General features: G+C 47.1%; 1 protein-coding gene across 1 annotated transcript; it reads right to left on the reverse strand.

Annotated features, from left to right (window-relative positions):
• Positions 1-3,186: 3,186 nt before the first annotated feature.
• Positions 3,187-23,702, reverse strand: FOXO4 (forkhead box O4). The gene is made up of 3 exons (XM_074551658.1): positions 23,189-23,702; positions 11,733-12,965; positions 3,187-7,543 (listed from the first exon to the last, which is right to left on the reverse strand). Exons 1-2 carry the CDS (start codon positions 23,570-23,572, stop codon positions 11,751-11,753), a joined length of 1,599 nt encoding a protein of 532 aa, XP_074407759.1. The 5' UTR covers positions 23,573-23,702; the 3' UTR covers positions 3,187-7,543; positions 11,733-11,750.
• Between the last annotated feature and the right edge of the window lie 758 nt (positions 23,703-24,460).

Below are 24,460 nucleotides of genomic sequence, written 5' to 3' on the forward strand. Positions count from 1 at the left end.
CAGCAGCCAGTTCCCCACAGGGCTCACTGCTGGTGAAGCTGGCAGAGCACCTGCAGTGCTGGGCAGCCTGGGCTGGCTCCCAGCCTGCTCCCACCACCACCCCGTGCTGGCCAGGAAAGGGACAAGGCAGAGACAGCATGGCTGTGGCTGGGGTGAGGGGCTGCCTACCACAGGTGATGCGATGCTGGCTCCATTTTACCTCATCTCTACACCTGCACTAAGGGCTGGCCTTGAGCTGCCACACACTCCTGCTCACACACAAATATCAGCCACACCGGTAAGATGAAAGGCTCCATGCTTTCTCAAGCCTGACCAGAAACAAGCAGAGCTGCTGGCAAGGCCAGGAGAGGCTGCAGGCAGTCACACACAGCATGCCACAAGTCTGGCAATTTCAGTGCTTGGGTCCCTGTCCTGGTGGCCCCTGCATCCTTCATGTGCTTGGGCCAGGATTTTCCTCCCTATTGCTCTGTGGCTGGAAGAACTGCCAGAGTAGACTGCAGGCTCCAGAGAGCAGCCACAAAAGGGGAATGAAGCCACCTGTTGTAAGTGGGAGCCTGAAGCAAGGGCAGCTGTCAAGTCAGCCAGTTCCTCTGCAGGAACGTTCCAGGAGATCCTGTACATGGGAGCTAGGACACTGACTGTACTGGGGATTACCCAGGGGGGGATGCAGGCACATGCCCAAAGCAGTAACTGAGTTTCTTGCAAAGCCTGTAGCAGAATGAAGGCTGGCAGGTGCAGCCAGGACTGCTTTTGTAACAGCCAAGCCATTCCCAAACTGCATGGTGGGAGGAATGGTGCCCTAGTCCATGGACATCACCAAGTGCTACTGCAGCAATGGCACTGCCACAGCTCCTACAACCCACCCAGTCAGAGTCAGGCCTCTGGCTGCTGCTCTTACACAGCTCTGAAGGGGAAATAACAGCTCAGGAGAAGGCAGTGTGCACCCACCATCTCCCTGTGCCCCAGCCCTCCTTGCTCACACACCACCACAAAGGACACATGCAGAGGGCAGAGCCTTTCCCACTGTGCCTCCACACGCGGGCCCATCCCTGGTGGCACACAGGTATTCATCAACCAGCAGGGGCTGGAGGCAAAGCAGGACTGTGGCCAGAAACCCAGCTGAGCAGAAAAGCTGTTTTTGCACTGGCTTCATGTACTGCTGTTCTGCAGACAACTACCCACAGGCCAAAACACTAATGGGGACAAGCTGGGAGAGCTACAGGGTGTCCAAGACTGCAAGAAAGGTGCAAACACAATGCACTGAAACCACAGAACACAGCAGGACTCTTGGTGGCTACTAAAGACAGTGTCACACTCATCAAAAGCAACCCTGAGACAAGGCATTCAGGTCCCATTTTATTCTCCTTGGCAATGCTTAAATGGCACAGGCCAAATGCTCAAAGAGGTAAAAGAAGTGTTAATGGCTACTGGGCAAATGCATGGCCCCTGTTGTGAGGCAAGTTTTGAACACTTTCACTTTGATCCAAACTGCAAAATCTTGGGCATTTTGTGTCTCCAAGAGTACCCATCATTATGTGCCTGCAAGAAGCCCTAGGTATCCAAGGAACAGATGAGGGGCAGGGTTTCCCTAAGCATCTCGTCCTAATTCCCCATCTTTGTAAACTGGGTTAAATCTTGAAGCAGCATCTTAAGAGCCCCTTAGAGTTACTTATTTGCATTAACTGTAGTGAAGAATAGATTTCAAAAATAATATACTGGGTATCCAAGGCTTTGAATTAGTTTTCTGGCTGTACACATATTGTGCAATTTCACAAATAAGTCTTTACCCTCAGCAGCATTAGAACATCCCCAACTTTCCCTCTGTGTGTCTAACCTGGCCAGTGGAATCCCTAGTCTACACTCCTTCCCTCGTTTCTCTCTCATCTCCTTACCTGCCACCACTGCTGCTGACACACAAAGATATCTGAATGCAGTTATACAAAACAGTCACCTTTAGCACTGAGGTCTAGAAAGGCAAGAAACGAAGGGACTGAAACAACTCTAGACTAGTCCTGCAGGATTTACAACTCCCCAGGGTCAGTTTTAGGGCTTGGCACCCCACGGATCCCCATGCACTGCCAGCAAGTTGTAACAAGGGGCTCCACACACTGCAGGGCACAGCAGAGACTCTGTGGGTGTCACACTGCAACCCTTCTGCCTCTGGCCAGCTAAGGGGCGTTCCACTGAGGGGGACCCCAGCAGGTGAGGATGGCAGAGGAAAGAAGAGAAGGGCAAGGAGAAATAGCAGGCCCTTGCCATGAGAACAGAACAAACTGGATGAGACACGGAGCAGAGGATTACAGGTTTTTATTTTTCAAACATTCCCCCCTAGTCTAGCACATTCTACAGTGTTGCTAGCACAGATGGTAACAAAGCCTGTAATGGTTCAGAAGTTACACTGCTACAGAGAGCAAACAAAAGCAGAGGTTTATTTAAAAAAAATTATTGTGAGAAACGGGTGGAAGAGTGCACAGGGGATGTGGTGGAAAGTGTGTCAGGTAGTGGTGCCCTGTGTGCAGCAGACATCTGTGCTAGCAATGCAGAAACCTTTCCTGGGACTGCACCAGGTGAAGACTCCACTGTGCTGGAAGCACCATTTCACAGAACCACCCCAGTGCTGTATAAGGTGGCTGCTTTCAGGACAAGTAACTTATCTTCCACTGAGCCAAACCTCTCAGGACACCCTGGGGAACCCCACAGCACCAGTCCCACACCACTGCCCTTCTGAAAAGCAACCAGGGCTCTGGTTCTGTGTCCCAGAACATCCCCTTCTACCACACACCATAACACTGCCTCAGCCAAAGAACCATAAATGCAACACTGTCAGCTCTTGCACCTTCAGCTTCTGCTGCCTCTTCTCCCTGCTGTACACCACAGCATCAGGAGTGAGTTTGGTTCCATCAGATACTGCTCTCCATCAGCTACAGACACATCAGGTGCAGGCAAAGACACACAGGCTAGTGAAGAGAGGGGATCCCTTTCCTGAAGGTCAGGTGAGTGTGGTGATGGGTTAGCTCATGCTCCAAGCCTTCACACAGACACATCTTTCAGGCTTCAGAAGTCACCTCTTGCTTGCTTTTCCCCACATTAATTAGAACATGTTTTTCATTACACATGCAACTGAGGCAAGCCCTAAGCTATTCCCTGTTCAAGCTCACGTCCCAAAGTTGATTGATTTGCTTTGGGTTTGTTTTTTTTGGTTTTTTTTTTTTTTTAATAATGGATCCAAACTTTCACATTTTGGTGACAGTCCAGGACACCACTCCCAAGGCACTCCTACCCATGGCACCAGACACAGGTTACTCAATCCTGGAGCAAGGCCAGCCCTAAAGCATTTGAACGTGGCTATAAATAAGCAGCTAAGTAAGAAAATTAACAAATTCTTATCTACATAAAAGCTTTCTAGGCATTTCTTTTGGAAAAGCTGATTAGTGCTACTTGCTTCTATTATGACTCTTGTTTATGAATACACTCAGGCTCTGGAATGCTTCATTCCTCTCATCAGGATGATCTGACTGCTGTTTTTAAAGCAGCACAGGATAGGGATGACATGATTTTAGACATACCAGCAAGGAAAATTAAGGGCTCCCAGAAGCTTCCAATTTTCCAAGCTCTCACTTGAAGCTGGAAGTACATGCTTGGAAGTAAAATATGCTTAAATTATAAAGAAAGTTCAAGCAATTTGCTAAACCCAAGTGTAAATAAAAGCAACAAGTCTGCCTCCTACTAAGCTCTATGGGTTTGGTTACCTGAATCCTTAGTGGCCCTGAGCTGCATGGTGGTTTCAATGTTGTGTAAGATGGCATTTGATCCTCTGAAGATGGAGAAATTTGTTGCCTGAGCTCAGGGAGGACAAGGAACACAGCATAAAGGAATGCTTTGTGCCAAGAGTCCCCTGCCCACTCCCCTCAGGCATTTACCCAGGAGCACCACTCCCCATGTCACTGGCCCCTTCCCTTCTCACCCCACTCACAGCTGCTCTCAAAATCCCCAATCCTTCATTAGAGCAAAAACCAACCCAAAGTATGGGGCCCGTGGTGCTAATGCAGCATGGAGAGCCACCAAGACATGAGCTGGGCTCCAGCAGCAGCAAGCAGCAAATGCTTTGGGCAAGAATACAAAAAACTGGACAAGTATTGAGCAACCCCCTGCCAGGTACAGCCTGTCTGCAAGCAGCAGTTTAGGAACTTCAGAGTCTCCTGTGTCCTATGAGGAAGCATCTCAGACTAAAACAGCTCAAGGTTCATGAAAATGAAGTGTCTGTAGAACTCCCAAATTCTCTGCATCCCTGCCCTCTGTGCCCACAATACAAGCTATCCTGCTAAACATACAAAAAAGAAGTTAAATTGCTTGCTTGAGCCTGCAGCATTACATTCATGGTTTATTGAGCACTCCACTAGTCTTCTGAACACCATTCTCAGCACTGGGGCACTCTCAAGCTTCTTCAACCACTGACAGCTCCTGCTGTGTTGAGGAGACACAAAGCACCTGTACAGACTGCTGCAAGACAGAAATGTCACTGCCAGGACCCTGGTACAGCAGGACTCCAGCCACAGGTGCCCCTATCTCCAGTGTTATCTCCACCAGTATGGCCAGGGGAATATGGGAGAAAAATAGGTATGTGCTGTATTCCTTACTCAAAGAGTCTTGTCTGAACTCACACCAGAGCAGTAACCATGATGAATCCTGGGTTACACCTCCTGCAGCAGATCAGCTCAGCTGAGGTTATGCCACAATCCCTGGGGTGGTACCTGGGAGCTCAGGGCCAGGCTCTCTGCACACAGGGATCAGGCCAGCTCCCAGGGCTGTCACAGTTAAGGGACACTGTAACAGCCTGAAGACAGCACCTCTTTCCCACAGACCAACCCAGCCAGAAACAGCTCACAGGTGGTCTGAAGCACTGGTTATTAATACTCTCTTTTCTATTGCTTTGGGTTCCATTTTCATGGGAAACGAGCCAAGACTCACATTAAACACGACCACACTTACTGGTGCCTTGTCCTTTGATACATGGCTGTGAATCCTGGGCAGCCATTCAACCTGCTCTGTACATCATGGATCAAGTTTCCTCCAGGACCCAAGCTAACAAGGCAGCATATTCTGTGCCAAACAACATAAATCTCTCCTGTCTGCTCACTGAGCTCGGAGTGGCTGATTCTCACGTGTGGCACGTGCCATCAAGTGTTGTGAAAGGGCATCTATCCACTTGTGTAATGAACTAACTCCAGTGAGAATGTTCATCCATGCCTCAAGTGCACAAACTCTGGGATCCCAGCTTAGGAACTGCCTTTTTGTTTATTTGTTACAACGAGGTGTGGCCAGACATGTAGATTGTGGGCAAATTTGAAACATCACTGGGAGGTCTGCCATGAAGGCAGCCTTCAAAACAAAGGTTATCAAACTATTCAAGGCTTTGATGGCATAGCATGCTGTAGATAAGACTTTTGAAGACTCCTTGTTGGAGGTAACCAGGCAATCACTCCATCTCCAATCTCCACTCAGATTAAAATGAAAACAGAGCAGACAAGCTGGTGAAACCTTGTGGCTCATTGCACTGCATAATACAAACTTTCTGAACTGAAGCCACCTTCAAAAAGGACTGGAGAATCTTTCTGCCAGATCAAGTCTACTAGAGACCATGAAAGCATCATGTCTCCCACAGATCCTGCCACTGCAAACACCAAAACAGTGTTAGGAACATGCCATTAATGCTCTGAATTTATCTTTTGACCCCTAATTTCTGTTCTGCAAGAATACAGAGCAGGATCCCAGGTGGACCCCTGAGGGTGAGCCTACAGGCTTCAAGTTCCCCAGCAGTAGCAGAAGCTTCAGCAAGAAAACAAAACCCCTCAGAAAGCAAAGTGAGCTACCAAACCCAACTGACCATGCCCTCGGTAAGGGCCATGCAGAGTGTCAGCAGATCTGGCACAATCCAGTCCACACCATCTCCTCAGCAGACCAGGGAATGTGTCCTGTGGATCAGCTGCAGGCAGCTACTCAGGGATTAGCTGAGAACAGCACTGTTAATGATTAGCATTCCCTCCATTGTGCCCTTGGCTTGGCAGGAATGCCCAGCCTGAGCAGCTGTGGCTGGAAGCCCTGCCAGGCACCTTCCCTCTGCCTCTTCTGGGGAGAGCAGCCATTCTTCAGTCACACTGCTGTGTCCTTCCCACTTTTCCAACATTTTCAGCTTCTTGGCCCAAAATGCCTGAGGTTGCCCCCTCCCATACTGTAGTGTTATCAGGTATGAAGGGGACAGATGCAGCAAATTTGTTTTGTTTTTTTTTTTTTATCCAATAATCTCGTTTTTCAATTAAAATATATAATATATATTCAAAAAGGTTTAGAAAAGCTTCTATGTAATTTGCACCTACTTTTACATATAGATTACAATAATGTACAACTCTTCCCCACAGTGGTTTGAAACCACGGGGACCTGCCAATTTCTTCCCCTCAATCATATACATCATCAAACATCAGATGTGTTTGTTCCTAATACAGCTCTGAAAAAGAGTCTGTCACTGTTGCCTTCTCAGACAGAGAGATGCATAATAGGGACACACATTACATTGGCTTCATGTTCACTGTAGAAAGTTCCCAGATTAGTAAAAAAATATTTTATCTATAGAAAATGCCCTTCTGAAAAGCAACCAGGGCTCTGTTAAGGCCACACCCAGGCTTTCCATTTTGCTGCTGTAGCAAGACAGATCAAAAACAAACCCAAAACAATGTTTTTTATGTCCCAGAAAGCAGCTACTAGCACCTGTGCTTATTTTACAGCAGCCTGGTGTATCAGGAAAGTGCTGAGAACAGCATAGGGACTTCTCAAAACATGCTTCTGATTCAATGGGGCTCAGTTGGCACAGTGAAAAACTCAGTGTCCTCCTGTTCCACCCAGGGGGACAGCTGGAAGCCTTCTACACCACGAGAACCACCCTTCCCTGCAGAACAATGATGGATGCTCCAGTGATGGGCACACTGAAAGCACCCCCTGAAACAGCACACCCTTCTCCCACAGGCCTTCTACCAACAAGCTCCCACCAATTCCTCTGTGGGATACCAAGTGCACATCTGGTGGCTTAATCACAAAGTCCAACTACTTTGCCCCATGAGGCAAGCCAAGCGAGAGCAGAGCCAGCCCTCCACCAGTCCGAGGCACTGGGAGACTTTCTGCTGGAGCAGAGAGAGGAACAGCCAGTGAGAGATTCCTCCAGCAAACCCAACTCATCACACAGGAAAACACTATTGCCTGGCACAGAGGCTTCTGGCCCAGGTTTTTACCAGGGCTCCTCTTTGGACATGGGTTTCTCCAGGTGGTCCAAGGCAGGGTCAGGTTTGTAGGAAGAGCCATGGCACATAACAGGATTATTATTTTTGAACTCTTCCTGTTGCAGCCAGATGCAGGTTGCCCCTTCTTCCCAGATGGGCAGCCCTTTCTGCCCAAGGCATGGTGTGCAGGGAAACTGAATCCAACGTGCTCCATTCTCTTCTCTGCTGGGGTGGGAAGTGAAGTCAGAACCCAATGTTCAAAACCTGAAGGACACTAGGAAGAAGAAAAATAAGAGTGACTGGTTAGAGCTCCTCTTCAGTGAGAATCCTGGATGCACAGATAAGGAGTTAATTACTACCAATCTGCCTCTACAGAACAAACAGACCACAAGAAACAGAGATCAACAGAGTCAAGTGGAGGATGCAATTGCTCAGCTCCAAGCTTCAGAGTATGACTGAGACAGAAAGGTCAGCAGTAAGTATTCCTCCTGTAAGCTGACAGCACCAACAAGGCTCTGCAAGATAAGGAAGTTTAAAGAAGGACTTGGCTAACACTAGAGGCATTGCAGGAAAGTGGAAAATTACTCTTCACCTTAAACAACCACAAATATCAATTGGTAGGGAAAAGACTGTAAAAGAGACTTTTAAAGACCACACACAAACTGTTTATGCTCACCCACTTAGAGAAATCCTGTCTCTACTTCCAAATAATTAAACATTTTTAGATATCTCAGTCCCCCAAAAGTCTGAAGATCTCTTCTCAGGTCTTCTGCCTCACCTCAATAAAGCTGTCACAACTCATTGAAACAAGCCTTGGAATAAGTCTAAGCTGACTTAGGACACTGACATAAAACCACCACTGTAGGTATATGATCCACTTTGAAAGGCAAAACAGTAAGATAAATGTAGGGCATCCCAGCCGCTGCATTCAGTAACAGGGAGCATGAAATAAACCTCTGAAAAGGAAAAGAAACCCCAAAACTACAAAAGGGAATCAGCCCCGAACAAGAAAAGACAGTAAATTAAAACAAGCCAGAGCAATGGGCTGCTTTGGGAAATTGAAAGTTTATGAGGGTTTTATTTATTTTTGTTCTGTCAGACACAAATCCAATATTTGGAGCAAAGGGAATTTGACAGAGCAAGAAAAGCATGAATCTGGACCAAACTGGGCAAGGGATAAGAAAGAGTTCTCCAGACTCTGAAGCCACAGGGAGTCTAACTGAGTAAGTAAAAATAATTAACTAACATACACCACAAGACTAAATGGATTCTACACTCACCAATGAGACAAAAGCTATAGCACTTCACAAAAAAGGCAGTTCTATTTCTCTGCTGACTGTCTTCCTCTGTGGCTAATAGCTCAGTTTGTGGGTGCTGCATCAGTGCTGGGTAGAGACCAAGTTTCAATGTTTGATCTCTAATGTCCATGCAAAGAAACACAGGCAGGGTTCAAACAGACTCCTGGTGAAGCTGTGGACAAGCTCTTTGGCATTTAATGTGCAAGAAGAGGATAAAATCATGGGAGCTTTGAGCACCAAGGGTAACACCAACTAGCTCCTATCTTCCTAAGTGCTGCAGATAAGACTAAGTACTCTTTCCTAAAGATATCCTCTGGTCTACAAAGAGAAATATTTCCCCAGTTCCCTTTCATTCTGGCTGCTCAAGTTAGAATGGGATCACTGTGATTAACTGACAAACACGTTTTGCTCAGCATTATACCCATAAATGACCCAGAAGGCCACGAGTTAGGCCCACAGGAACTACTCAGAACAGCTTTTTGTTAGTGATCACTTAAGAATAGCTTTTGCCAATGTGAATTTAACACAGAGAAAAGCACCATAATAGAAAGGATATGAAAGGAAAAATGCCTGCCACACCAGAGCAATACATAGCTTTCCCTGAACAGTGACTTCCAAACAGGGATCCTAGGAACTCACTGCAGTAAGGGACAACTGACAGTCTTGGCCTCCTCACAGACACTGATGTCTGCAGCTCACTTGGTTTTGAACTCGTTGAGAAAACATTCTGCCTTTTTTCCCAGGAACATTCCTCTTTCTCTCCACATGTGCCCTGCTCTCCCTTTGCTAGAAACCTGATTCACCTCTCTGTCTGGGCAGCCTTTTGCACAATACTTGCTCTCCTTTGGGGAAAAAGCTCCCCCTCATCCCACTCCATGGACTCCAGGATACAGGCAAAACAGAAAAGCTTTGCAAAAGGCAAACAAAATCTAAGGACAGAATAAAAGGCTCGAAGCAAAGCACACTGGCAGGGTGTGGCCTCTCCTCCTGGGGCAGCAGGGCTGTGACCAGAGCACGTGGGAGCTACGCTTTCTGCCCAAACACAATGGGGGTTCAGAACTTGCTCCAGATCTCACTCCTTCATGCCCAAAACATTTCCCAGAAAATATCATGTGTGGAACAAAGAAAATCCAAGGGTTTTAACATCACTAGCTCCTCTGTTTTGATTAAGCAATTCACATAGAATATAAAATGGGGCAAGAACATAACCATGCTTTAAGAGCTCCTGTTCTCCCTCTTAAGCACATCATTATATCCACATTTTCAACAGTACTAGACCCTACCCTTGGATAAATAATTCCTCAGCTTCTCTGCTTTACACTCTTAAAAAATAATCTATACCTGGTATGCTTTAAAGAGAGGCCTTGTCTACCTGACCCAGGACAGCCTGCATATGTTTTGAAAACACTTCTGTGAAAAATATTTCATCCCTGAAAAGTCCACAAATATAATGGCCTGCACTAGCATGGCATAAAAACAAAAAAGCAAACCTTAACAAACAAACAAAACCAACACAAAAGCTCAGAACAATATCCAATGGAAACACTGCTCAAAAAGCCATGGCCTCTGCCACTAACTTGCAAACTGTCCTAACACAGAAGGATACCATAGTTTGTCAACCCAATTTTGAAAGCAAAATTTGAAATCGAAACTGAGTTTCTGTATTTCACCTGAAGATAAGATCTTTAAATTAAGACACTCAGTAATTCAGCAAATGCAATTACACACATCACTATAAAAAGTTCCGTAAGAATACATAAAAGCTTGACTGATCCTCCTCTCCCTACAATAAAGAGATCTGTTAGGTACAAACAGAAGAACACTACCAAGAAATGACATCCTAAGCAGTGGGATGTGACTTGGAATAAGGGGGATTTAAAACCTCAATATATAGTCATGCATCAATATGTTCACACAGTTTAAGTAACACCAGCTCCAAGGACAGCATTTTACTCTGTCTGGACCCAAGGCAGTTGCAGAGAATGGCTGCACTGACAGAGGTCACCTGGTCCAAACCACCTCCAAGTGACTCAGGTGCCTAGGAAAGAGTATTAAGGCCAAGAAGATGATAATTTCTGTTCTCATGATTTTGAAGCTCAAGGGTTTCCCAGAATGACACAGTATCTGCAGTTTGCCCTCACTTCTGCCTGCTCAGCTGGACAGTATTAGCAGCTGAATTTGCAACACTAACAAATACCACATCTGCCTCATAAAAAGGAAATATTCTTGGCAAGGCTTCCACTTTCCCAACCAATATCCAGTCTATGCTCCACCCTGTCCACTTTCCATCAGCTAACTGAGTTCCCAGTGTGAAGCAGGCCTTCAGCTCCAGTTCCCTAATTCTTCCACTGCCTCTGCTTTAAGTGTTTCAAGTCAGGGTGTCATTGCCTCAAAAAAGAAGATATTTTAAAGTCTTGCTGTCATATACACTATTTGCAAAACTGACAAAATTTGTGCAAATATGACAAATTGCTGAAGAGGCAGCTTTGCAGTACATGGGACAGCACTAACACATCCTTCTTCCTTCCACCTCCATGCACACTGCAGACTCCTGTTTCCTATTCTAATAATGGAAAGCAATTGAGTAGTTAATGCTGGTGAGCCAACTTACCTGACTTTCCAGACACTACCCCAGGTAAGGGCAGGGCAGGAGGTGTGATAAGAGTGACTGTGACCTGCTACACACAGACCAAAACAGACAGCCCTGACATGGGCATGCTTTGTACTACACATCCTAGAGAATTCTGCAGGGATAATAATAACCTGGGTAGAAAACACAGTGTGTGCTTGGCTCAGTTTAACCATTCTGTATGTACTGGTGGATGTCTTTATTTATGGAATCAGCACATGCTCTCATGTCAACTGTAGAGCTGTAGGCACTGCCTGATGTCCTGTGATGGAGTCATCTTGGGTGACAGGAGACAACAGGAGTTTCATTCAGGTTGCTGTTTTATTTCATAAAGGAGCTGACTACCTGGTAAGTAAGCTAAATCCACCTACCTTTAAACAGCTTTTTCTCCTCCTAAAAGGGAACATGAGCCTTCCAAAAAGCTCATGTTCCCTTTTTACTATGCTTTCAAAGAGGTTCCTTTAACTGCTGCAGAGCTGGGCAAAGGAACCGTCCCAGACAGGGTTGCTGGTAGCATTTTACACAACTACACCTACCTTTTTGTGCTCCTGAAGTTAACTTGGTACCCAGGTATGGTTGGAGGCCTGTGAGGTGCTGGGATAGCTGGGAGTAGGCAGAATAGGTTCAAAATTAAAGTCCAGTCCTCCATCCATGAGTTCACTGTTGATTATGTAATCCATATCACATTCAAGGTTCTCCATGTACATGTCAATGTCCAGGTCAGTGGGGAGCCTGTCCTGGTTCAATCCCAAGGGAGCAGGGCTGGCAGATGAAAGGAGCCCTGGACTGCCCAGCTGGACTGACTGGGCAGCTGTTGCAGAAACTGGAGCCTTCAAATTGGTGATGCTGGCAGTGTTTTGAGGAGATGTCACTATGGGAAGCGTTGATGGCAAAACACTGGCACCGACTGGTTCTGCCTGCTGCTCTGCAGGCTTTCCTCGTGGATTGCCTGAGCTCATCTTACTCTGGGCAGCTTGTCCACCCAGAAGCAGAAGAGTTCGGCTGCTCATCCTGTTACCAGTCTGTGGGAGAACTGGATCCACCTGAGTCATCATAACATCCCTTGGAGGCGGAGAGCTGGGTGTCAGAAGAGCTTCCAAGGTCTGAGGGGCAGAGAAATGGCTGACAGAACTTTGCAGTGAAATATCAACGGGGTTAAACAGGGAGTTGCCAAAAGTCTGACCAGCTGCATTTGGGCTCTGCAAGGAAAAGCTGGAATCTCTCTGGATCTGACCACTGGAGGCAGATTGCTGGGTGGACAGCACAGATGAGCTGGGAGACATCAAATTTAAGCCATCGATGAGCTCGAGCTCCTCGGTCACAGTTGGTGGAACATTGCTGGATGCACTGGAGTACACGAGAGAAGGAAGCAGCTCTTCATCGTGGAGGTCATCCTGCTCTGTCAGGATGGGAGAAAGCCTGGCACTGATGGTGCTTGCATTGGAACTGGTTCGAGGCCGGAAGGTGTTCCACACATCAGAGTCCTCGGTGCTTCTCGAGGACGGGCTCCCAGGCCACTTAGGAAACTGAGAGCCAGGACTGTCAGCAGAGGATTCTGGAGCAGACTGGAGAGGAGGCTTCTTCCTGGATGCTTTACCTCTGACTTTTGCAAGTTTGCTGCTGTTGTCCATGGAGGCAGCTCTTCTCCTTGGTGCTTTTCCACTTTTGCCACCCTCAGGATTGAGCATCCACCAAGAGCTCTTCCCTGTGGCTTCATTATGGACTTTAATAAACTTGCTGTGCAGGGACAGGTTATGTCGAATAGAGTTCTGAAAAAAAAAAAAGAAATAAAATCCACAAAATGTGAGGACCTGACAATTGACACACCTCCCACTTAGAAACCTCACAAGCTTAAACACATTCAGACAGTATGCAGAGAAGAAAGTTATAACAAAAAGCTATCCATAAAAACCTATTTCTGTCTGAACATGCTTTGCAGCACTAGCAAGCAGTGCCATGTTTCACTGCAATATCAAGGGTGAAGCTACCATGACAACTAGCAGCTTTCAGCTAGCAAAATACTAACACAAAGGAACTTTAAAGACCATACAGAATCTGCAAAAAATCAGGCATGTCACAGAGCAAGAAAACAAGTTCTAAAATACAACCTGCAATTTCAACGTGAGTCTACCTGAATTAAAACTATTGCTGTTCCCACCCTTTTGTCAACCCCTTTACCCAGCATAAGCCTGGCTAATTTTTTTAATGTTTATATGGCCAGTTTTCAGTCAGAGTCAAGCAGAGCATAACAGTAAATAAAACAGACTGGGTGAAGAGAAATGACAAAACACTTCTATTCAGTGAATCCATTAACAACACCCCAAAACTGGAGAAATGGGAGAGAAACTTCAAGGAACAAGAGTCCTAGAATCCTGGAGACTGGCAGGCTCCCTCTGCAAGGAGGCTGTGTGCTTTCCTTGGTGCATGTTCCTGACAGGGTAAGATGTTCAGTGGATACTGCACTCCCACACAGTACATGCCAGTTTTAGCCTCTTCCATCTTTCTGCTGGGTAAGACACACATTCCCTGCCTCTCCCAGCTCCCTCCTTTTGCTTTAGCTTTGCTGGAAACTGCAAGCTAACATGTCTGTACACCATCATCAAACTCAATTTTCATCCTGCAGCTGATAAACTCCCCAGAATTGTAGAATCAGGAAGCAACAATTTCATTGTTTGAACAGATCCTCCATAAACTCCCCTTGAGGCCTATGAATTTATTTGATATCTGCACTTAATTTCTTCAGATGGCCAAATTACAAATGATTAAAAGGTGCAGCATTGGAAACACAACAGGGGTCCAAGCACAACATCTTTTTCATATTAACTAAGTTATATAACAACCTTCAGTTTTCATGCATACTCTCTTTAATTCTGACCAAATTAACTGTGCTTTTATCATCTTTTTCCACCAACTCTCAACACAGTTCTTTCCTGTCTGCTGCTTTCCCTGTCCCCACCCTTTTCCTCTCGGAAAAGTCCTCCCCATGCTAATTTTGGCCACCTCACTAAAAGTACTGTCCTAGAAAAAAGGAGACGCAGATATATTAACAATACAGGCAAAGTGGAAAGATTTTATGGAGATTGAAGGAGATCTGAGAATCATCCTGGCTTAGCTTTCATTTTAACCTTTGGCTGTTGAGGATTTGGAGAACACTGGCTGCTTGCTGCAACTGGTATCAAAGAATACACATGTTTTTAATTGGAGAGTGACTGCAGAGCCAGAGCCTGATGGAACATGTGTCAGTCAATGCCCTTACACAGTTTTATTACTTGAGCTGTTCACAGTAATAGCTGTACAACAGTCCTGCCTGGCATCTTCTCTAAACAAAGCTTTCCTTTCCTTCAAGTGTTGAAACAAGTAATTCAGACTGTGCACTGTTTCCTGCAAGGCTGCTGCTTTCATTTCCAAAGAATCCCATCCCTTTTCCCAGGTAAATGTGCAAAACTTTGAATGCACACTGCTGCAGCAATAAGAACCACTAAATTGTCACTAATTCTTCATTTATTCTCCTGAAAGTAGCCTGGGAACTCATGATGGCATCTTGAGTATCATAAGAGACAATTTGTGCAGCTAATTTTTGGCTGAAAAGCAGCTTGAAATGAGACATCTTGGAATAAGAATAGAATTCACATGAGCACAATGAAGCCTGGTACCTTTTATAAAACAGTCCCAAAGTGATTTTACATGTTACTGCTGAACTGACATAATGGCAAAGCTGTAGAAACAGATAATTGCTGTAGCACTCCTTCCTTCCTCATCTTCAAGCTCTCATCCTTCCGTAACACAAGCATCTGTGACGCTATAAGCAGTTCAGAGAGCAAACCAAACTGAAAAGCGGCCTTATCCTTCCTTGGAAACCACTTTTCCTGCCTCTTTTATCTCTGTTCTTTGAACTACCTCACCGTGGGGGTCAAGCACCGAAAACCGAAGAGAACAGAACGTGTAGTTGGAGGCAGAGGGAAAAAACCAGAACATTTCTTTCAACAGGGTTAGCTGCTATCTAAAGTGCAGCGCCTAAGTTATCACTTGGCAGCTCTCCTGCACACTGTGGGAGGCAGCTCAGCACTGCAGCACAGAGCCCCAACTCACCTGCAGGACCCAGCTTGGCTGCAAGGCTGCTGGTTGGAGCCCAGAGTGTCCCAAACTCCACCTGAGCCCACACACCCAGCAGCCCAAATGCACCTGCTAGTGATTCAATACTCCCAACACATGGAGGGCACCCTCCAATCTCACTGAGAGAGCCAGGGACAGATCAATGATGCTAAAATAATCACAGACCTGCAAGTCAGACCTGACAGAAGAGGAAATGACAGAGTTCAGTCACCCGGGCAACCCTGACATATTTCCTTTCTCGACGTTAAGCAACCCACACCAGAAACACACAGATGACATTAACTTTTTAGATGCTCAATTTCAGCAGCGTGGGAGGCTCCCAGTTGGTTTAAGCATCTGCAAAACACACCAGGTCTTGACTCTGCAACTCTTTGATCATAGAGAAGCATGACCTGAAGGAAGAGGTGCAGGCAGGAATCCTTCAAATCCTTAGGAACATCTTCAGCCCCTACTTAGGGCAGGATATTGTTATTTATTTAGGTATCTTCCAGTGGTACTTATGACTGCACAATAAGCATTGCCATTAAAAAAATGCCAGTCTGTGTCTCTAAATCCATCATAGATCAAAGATGATTCCTGCAAACCACATTCAGACAAAACCAGTCTGAAATCAAGGCCAGATAGTATGCAAAAAAATCAAGTTTGGCTAGAGACAAACTTGTGCATTGAAGGGTGGACCATTGCCTGGGTCATAACCACTGTGTCTTCAAACTAGGATATATGGACTAGCCACAGAAGTGTGGCTAGGAGCTTATGCAAACTACTCCCTAAATCTTAGTTACCAGAACATTAAGCCTTCTTCTTTGATAAAATCTCCTGGCCACAGTTAAAGGACAGCAACACTTGTCACCATCAAAACAGGCTTGCCCCTGCAGCAACATCAGTGCTGCTGCATTGGGATCCTGCCCAGCACCAAACACTGCTTTGGTCTCACATCAGGGAATTACCACAGGAGCTGGCAGCACAACCAAGCCACTGCCCTGCCCAGTCAGCCTCATGGGCAACTGCCACAGATACCATGGAAAATGCTCAGCTGAAGTGATTACAGAAGATTGCAACCTTTCCAGGGGACTGTACAGCTTTGTAGGTACAGTTGAGGTTCCCTACCATAAAACTGAAGTTTACAGGAGCAGAAGGAGGCTCTTGTGCTCTCCCCAGCAGAGCTGATCCCTGCTGCAGCAGTGGTGCACAACCTGGGCTAGCAGAGCACTCAGGGCCAAGCACAAGCTAAGCTCAGAAAGACAAGACAGAGCAGCTACCCTTCCAGGAGACACAGTGGCTTCCTTCCTTTCCTGGCCATTCTCCCAGGAAACATCATGTAGTTTAAACTACAAACCACAGAGGATCAGATTTCTTAACAAAAAGTCTCTCTAAAGGATGAGTGACAGAAGGGGAAAAAAAAAAGAAGGAAAATACATGCAATCACTGCAGCTGCCTGTAATACACTCTCACTGCCTTGGAGGCATACAAAGAACTTGGTCTCATCCCAGTGCAGGGCCACGTTCCAGTGCCAGGCCTATAATTGTGCTGAATTATCATTTGCCATGGCATTCTTGGGAGGCTGCAAGGGGAGAACACTCTGCCTGCTGTATTTGCCAGTGCCTGTCTCAGCCACTTGGCTCCAAAGGCTTCAGGAAAAAGTTCCTTGTAGAGATTTGCACCAGCAAGTAAACAAGTGCTCCAGAGCCAGGGAGCTGAAACACTTCCCCAGCAATCCCCTTCCAGAAGGCACACACGAGCACAGACGTCAAGCTCAGCAGACAGGGATCTCTATCTTAGGAAGAACATTTTCCTTTCTGTAATCTTTCAGTGGGAGGCCAGAAGAAGAAGATCACAGCTCTCTAAAAAGCAAAGATTGAGGCGATTTACAAGACAGGCAGGCATACACAACAAAAGCTGTTTAGGATTAGATAGAGCAGAAGAAACTTGTTGGAACAAGTAATACCAGCAGCCCAGGAACAGCCTCCTCTGAGAACTGCCTGGAAAACTGAGCTGTGCTGCAAGGAATAATCATTCAGCACAGCAGCTTTCCAGAAAAAACTGGCAAGGAGCAGGGAAGAGTAGCAGCAAAATCTTCAAGTAATTTAACTGGCATTGTATGAAGTAGATGAATTTTCACCAAAAAAATGAACTTTTCCCAACTCTTGAGGGGAACAACCACGGTCAACAAGGCCTCAAATTAAAAAAAAAAAAATCTCATATTTCATGCTTCTTTAGTGCATTACAACAAGAAGGGCCTATTAGTGTCACTTTAAGCAGGGTTAAGTGTATGTTGCTACACTGTGATGGCTGGCCCTCTTCACAGCTGAGTACTCATCAGTTTTCTTCCACCTGGAATACAGGACACCTGGTGACCCCACATGTGCCCTACTGTCCTACTTCTGTGCACTGCCACCAGCCTCATTTTCCACACCCAGCACTCAGCCATTCTCCCACCCACAACACCTTGCCATGCCCAGCTGCCTTCCTCTCACCTCACCCACACCAGACCATTTAAGGACTACTAGGATTAAAAGGTAAAATACCCTGTTAAGAGAAAGATAATGGACAACGTCCACTTGTATTCACTAGGCTTCCATCATGGACTCCTCAGTATGGCATCTGAACAAGCCTCATTTAGGTTGTTTTTTATTTCTCCCTGCTTTAAGGAAAGCCAGTTGGGTTGCCAGCAGCTGGGTCAGGGAACATCGCCCTGCAGCCAGCACTAAGCACATCACCAACAGCCCATGAGGTAATGGCAAAAGTCCAGCAGCTTCCAGCCACCCTCAGCTACACAGGATTCAAACAGCCAGACCCTCCCTCTCCTTTGCAAGGCAGCAACTTCCAAGAAACCAAAACTAACAGAGAGCAGCACCTACAAAACCATTCAAGAGCAAGTGGACTTAAATGATGTATCAGTGATGACAGCAATGACATCAATATTCCAATTCAGTTTAGAATATTTCTTCATTTTTAGTGTCAGAAGATTTAATGGGAATTGTGTCCTTTCAGGCACTCAGGAATAAACACTACAGGCTTTCTCAGCACAGTCACAGAAAGCCTTTCTTCTCAGACTGAGGTCAGTGGCTCTGGGCAGCACAGACACCCCCAGACTCCACCTTGTGCCTCACCTATGCATAAACCTGCACCAGGATGAAGGTTGGGCAGGATTACACCTTGCTCAGAGCCACGATGCTGAGTTGAAGTTTTATGTATCCTTTTGGTTTATGGCATCCATTTAGTTTTGGCACAGTGAGGAAACACAGGGAAATATTCTGAATGTCTTCTGAAACTGCTGCAGCCTTTCAGTAAATAAAGGGGGGCTACAAGGAATCAGGAGAAGAACTGTTTACAAGGAGTGATAGGACAAGGGTGAATGGCTTCAAACTTGAGAGCAGGTTTAGACTGGATATTAAGCAATTCTTCCCAGTGAGGGTGGTGAGGCCCTGGCACAGGCTGCCCCATCCCTGAAGTGTCCAGGGCCAGGCTGGATGTGGCTTGAAGCAAACGTGGTCTGTTAGAAGGCATCCCATAGAATGAGATGATCTTCAAGGTCTCCTCCAACCCAACCCATTCTGTAATCCTATTATTGTGCAATTACCATTACCAAAAGTCAAAGTAAACCCAGCACTGCCACCAGATGTTCCTGTCCAGGTAAAGGGTTTCTTAGTGAAATTAAAGTAGATTCTCCTGATTATGATTTGGCCCCTTAGTGGTTCAAGTTAAGAACCTAAGGTTTTGACAAATCTGAGCAAAATGAAATAATCTTAAAGGATACAGGGACACACCAGCAGCTATAAAGAAACAGCAAAAGTGCCTATTTTAGGAACTTATCATTGCTTATTTGCAGATCTGAGTTCAGAAAAGAACAAAAAAGTTGTCTGACTGATAGTCAGCACACCGATAAACTTCTCAACTTTGCCAAAACTAGTGTTCACATGATTTTGTGTCTACTGAACTGGAATTTATTTGCAAGGCATAAAGATAGCCTGGTAGAATCTACCAGCTGCAGCACAGCAAAAATAGTCCAGAAGATGTACAGGCTTCCTTTTGTCTGCTGGTCTATTCTCTTTCATGGGGGAGCTTCAGAGGGCCACAGGATGAGCAGCTGCTCCAACCTGAGGGAGCTCTGCACATGCCCTGCCAGGAGATCAGACAGCCACAGCTCTGGGACGGGCTGGGACTGTCAGGGCCAGCACTGAAAGCCAGTGGAGTGACTGAATGTGACTGAGCCCTCAGCCAGGTCTCCTGATCCAGCTGGTCAACATGTAATATCAACATGTAGGATCAACCACAAGGCTGGAATGGAAGGCTTTTCAGGAAATGCTGCCCACTTTAACAAAGATTAAGAGCGAGACTTCTGTTTTAGATAAACAGAACACTTGGTAATTTTTAATTCGTAATACAGCTCCTTGAGCTGTTGCACATATATATAAACACACACATACTATACACATATATGTGTATGAGGGTACATATGTTGTGTATATCCATGCACACATTTGAAATAAATAGGGAGCACCAGGATGCAGAGGTGTGACATCAGCTCCCCATAATTAGTGTAACAGTGCAGAATAATTTGTTCTTTGTGTTGCATACATAGATACATAGGTGACATCTGATTTTTGTTTCAGTGACATAGTTTTGGAGGGTGAAGAGGATGGCTTTAAAGTTTATTCTGTTCCTACAAAGGAAAAGACAAGAGCCTGGGGACAATACACAATTTGTTTCACTAAGAAAGATGAGTCCTTCTTGTTCCTCACTGTGCCAAATTTGCTTGTACACATGGATGTAACAACCAGTACAAACTGCTTCTCTGCAGGGTTTTTGCACTTTACCCCAAACCCTCAACACCTTCCCCTTGCAAGTAATCTCAAAACCAAAAGGAATGACCCTCTTACCCATGGATACCCAGAGTATCCTGCAGAGCATCCAGGGAAGGATTATGAAGAAGCCCCAAACACCCCCTACAAGGACACTTGTGCTTTGCAGGCTGGTTAATTCTTAACTTCAGCAGAAGTCCTGCAGGGAAAGGACAGGCTGCACACACTGCAAATGTGTCCTTTACAAGGTGCTTGAAGCACTTCAGGAACAGCCAACTCCATCTTCCTCGAAAACACAGATTCTTCCGGAATTCATGGAGGTCACACCCTGGCAGCTGCAACAGCTGCACTTCCCCCAATTGTGTAGTGGAGCAGGACAGGCTAAATTAATTATGAAACAACAATGAGTTTATGGAGTTTATATTAACTAAAGTAGATTAAGAGTTTTTAAAGACATATTGTTTTTAATTACTTAATCTAAATTCTCTGTTAAATTGCACTATATAAAAATAAAATGTATTATCAGTTTGGCTCTGTCCAAATGAGACAGAAATGCCAGAACTTTAGAGCGGTACCACCATCTTTACAGGCACCAAAATGCTGCAGCTACCTTTAACAGCAGCTTCACATTTATTTCCTTTATGTAAAATCATTCATCTCAAAATTGAGAGACCACTAAGATAACTCAAGAAGTTTTTCCTTTACTTTACAGATTAAAAACACCCAAAACATGCAAACAGAGCTTCACAGCTCTAAAAATAACAAGAATAAAACAACAACAAAAAAAAACCCAGGCAGGTCCATTCCTCAAGTGAAGACACACCTTTTGTTTATCCAGTTTGTCTTAAATATGCACGAATTAATTTTGCTCCAAGTCTACAAAACTCAAATTGAACTGACTTGACTGAGTCCCCATCTGTAAAACTGTAAATGTCTGACCTCCCTTCACTTAAGGGATCTGAATGCAAACAGACTAAGGTCAGTAAAACAAACAAACCTCTTGCAAACCCACATAACTGTGAGTTAACAGAAAGAAATACTAAAAGTAAGTTCCATGGTCACACATCCTGCCAAGCTCTGCCAACAGGATTTTGTGAGTGAGAAGGAAAGAAAATGTATTGTATTTTTATCATGATTTTCTGTTTGCTGGTTAAATCAAGAGCTTTAAACTGCCCTGATCATAAGACAGGCTGATTCCCACCACAGTTGTTGTTGTTCTGCCTGCCCTCATCTTTCTTGGCAAAAAGTTTATTTTTCTTCTCCTTCTAAAGCCAGAATTATTCTGTTCTCAGGCTGAAAAACCACACTAAAAAGTCAATCACAGAAAAGCTACGACAGCATCTGACCAGAAATCTCACTCTTGTGTATGCATAAATTCCCAAAGTGAAATTCTGGATTTAAATCTATCTGTACATGCCCCAAAAGTGACACATTATTAAAACAGAGAGTAACACCAATGGCTGATGGTCCCATTATACGTGAATGGATATAACAAAAGAACAGCCATAGTGGATTAAGCCAGAAGTGTACTTATTCCAGCATCCAGTCCAGCAGGACATCCCCACTATATTCTACCTTCACCACAGTACCTGGGGAGCATTTCAGAAAGCACAATGAGCTTTAATCACAGGCACTACTGCCCAACACATACTCGGACATATTCCTGACAAGAAAATGCACCAGTTCTGTTATATTAAGCCAACTGTATGCAGGAGCAGCAGAACCAGGAGAGCAGCCCTAGCCTGAGGAAACAAAAACTATCTTCCACTAAAAACACCAAAACCCAAGCACTGTCCCAAATCAGAACTCAGTGTGCAGAATCCAACCTATACATACGAGTAACAGAGGACAATCCATATTAGTTAAACTAGATACACTCTCTAGGAACTGTCAATGAGTGATAAATGGAAAGGTGAAAGGTTTTGTATTGACGTGTGCCGGCCCAAGCCGTGACAGCTGCATCCCTCTCACCGTGTTTCTACCCTCTCGAGCAAATGTTTGCACTCACACCACCACGTGGTGTGCCACTTCAGAGAGCTGAGCCAGCTGAAAGCCAACCTACCAGAAACTGACGTTTATTTATTTATTTACTGTCTGAAATTAACTCTCGGTCCTCACCTACTGCTCAGTCAGACAACTGGAACACGTGGCTGGAGTCACGGAAGCCCAAAGCCCCAAACCGTGCTGGCTGAACCTCCTGCAGAACTGCAGCATGGATGAGCTGCTAATAAATACTGCAAACAAGAGTGTAATTCCAGTCTATGGTGAGAGAGCAACAGATCACACTCTTCAGAGTCCAGTCTCCATGGCATCCGCTCCGATACATCAGGACAGGCTGAGGGGCTATTTTGCAAGCCAGCTCTCACATTTCCCTTTCTCTTTGCTGGACCTCTTTAGACTAAAGATAAGGGAGCACAAGGTCGCCATAGGCAGAGAACTGAAACAGTCTGGAGCTCTTTTAACAGAGCCCTGCACACACCTATTTCCAGAATGAGAGAAGACACTGCTGAGCCTTTAGAGCAAAATATTGCTTTCCCTTCTCCAAACTCCAGCAAAGGCCCCCATCATGTTCCTGGAAACAGGACGCTTTTTCAAGAGCCCTCCTTGAAAGCCAAGCACGCCTGCTATGACACAGTTATTTATACTGAGCTTTAACAACCACGTGACAGAGAACTGCGGCCTTGCGATTAAAAACCCTCCAGCCGAGGCTTTACCCTGCACAGAAACTCGGACACAGCCGGTTAAATGCGTCCCTTCTCTGCTGGAAAAGTTTCTAAACGCAAAGAGCGCAAGGGGCAGCCTCGCAGGGTCATGCCACAACCAGCCCAGCAGCTGCTCCGGCCGCACAGAGCCGATGCTTGGGCTGGGCCTGAGACCCCAGAGCTTTCAGCCAAGCTTTCAGCAGAGCTTTTAGCCCAGGCTCCGCAATGCGGGCACCCCCGCCCCGAGTGCAGCCCAGCAGCAGCAACAGGTGAGCACAGAGCGGGCGGCGGGGCGGGCCGGGGCACCGGGGAGGCGCCTCCGCAGCCGCTCCTCGCCCGGCCCCGGCACACGAGGCCGGTCCCCCCGTTACGTACCTTCCAGCCGGCGGAGCTGTTGCTGTCACCCTTGTCCTTGAAGTAGGGGACGGAGCGCACCATCCACTCGTAGATCTGCGCCAGCGTGAGCCGCTTCTCGGGGGCGCTCTCAATAGCCTGGCTGATGAGCTCGGCGTAGGACTGGCTGCCCCAGGCATTGCGCCGGGAGCCGCCCTTCCGCGCCGCCGCGCCGCCCGCCCGCGCCCCCTCGGCCCGGCCGGGCCCCGCCGCCGCGCCGCCCGCGCCCTCCTCCGCCGCGCCGGCCGCGCCACCCGTCTCCGCCTCGGGCCGCGGCAACGGCCAGGTGCAGGAGCGCGGGCGGCTCTGCGGCTCAAAGTCAGGGTCGATGTCCGGCGACGCCGCGGCCCCAGCCGGCTCCGCCATGGGCGCCGCCTCAGCCCCGCCGGGAGTGCCGGGCCCGCCACCCCTTTGTGCGCCCCGGGCCCGCTGCCGCCGCCGCGCCGCTCTGTTTACCAGGGAGCAGCGCCGCTCGCCGCGCCTGCGCGCGCGGGGCACGCCGGGAGCGGTAGTCCTGTCAGGGCGTTAACAGGCAGCCATGCACGGACGGTGGACTACAGTACCCAGCGCCCCCTGCGACGGAGGGCGGGGCGTGTCCCACTACGGATGAGCGTGGCAGGCGGTGCGTTGATGTGACTACAGCTCCCAGAGGGCATCGCGGCGGGCAACGCTTACATAACCTGCCAGGCCCAATGCGGGCCTAGTCCCCCCACGATAGCAGAGAGGTGACAGTGACGTGAAGGCAGCAGCCGCGAGGCGGTCGCAGCTCCTCCGCCCGCCTCAGAGTGTGCCGCGACACTCCGGGTAACCCTGAGAGTGCTGCTGCCTCCGCCATCCCGTCACGGATGGGAGCCTATTTCCGGGACACTCCCTGGCGTAAGGCGTTATGGGTCTGCGTCCCGATCTGCCCGTCAGAATCGCGGCAACCATGTTCCAGGGTCTCGCGCTCCCCACACTGTACAGTGTCCGGGGCTGGCAACACTCCAGACGCTGTATGGCGCAGTCCCTGTGTACGTTTCTTAGCCCCGCGCCCCGGTTTCCAGCCGAGCGCTCAGCGCGGCCGCCTCAGCTTCGGGCTCTTCCCTATCCCGCGGGGACCCGGCCGGAACAGCTCAGGGGATGCGGAGTAACACCGGGAGCAAGCCTGCCATGCAGGTTCCGGGGCCAGCCTACCCAGCCCCGCGGGCTGAATACCCTCTGCGTTTATGCAGGGGGCGGCCGCACGGCGGCGCTGTCACGGCCGTGGCTGAGCGG

The sequence above is a fragment of the Zonotrichia albicollis genome, chromosome 14, assembly GCF_047830755.1.
Source record: "Zonotrichia albicollis isolate bZonAlb1 chromosome 14, bZonAlb1.hap1, whole genome shotgun sequence".
NCBI classification, from domain to species: domain Eukaryota; kingdom Metazoa; phylum Chordata; class Aves; order Passeriformes; family Passerellidae; genus Zonotrichia; species Zonotrichia albicollis.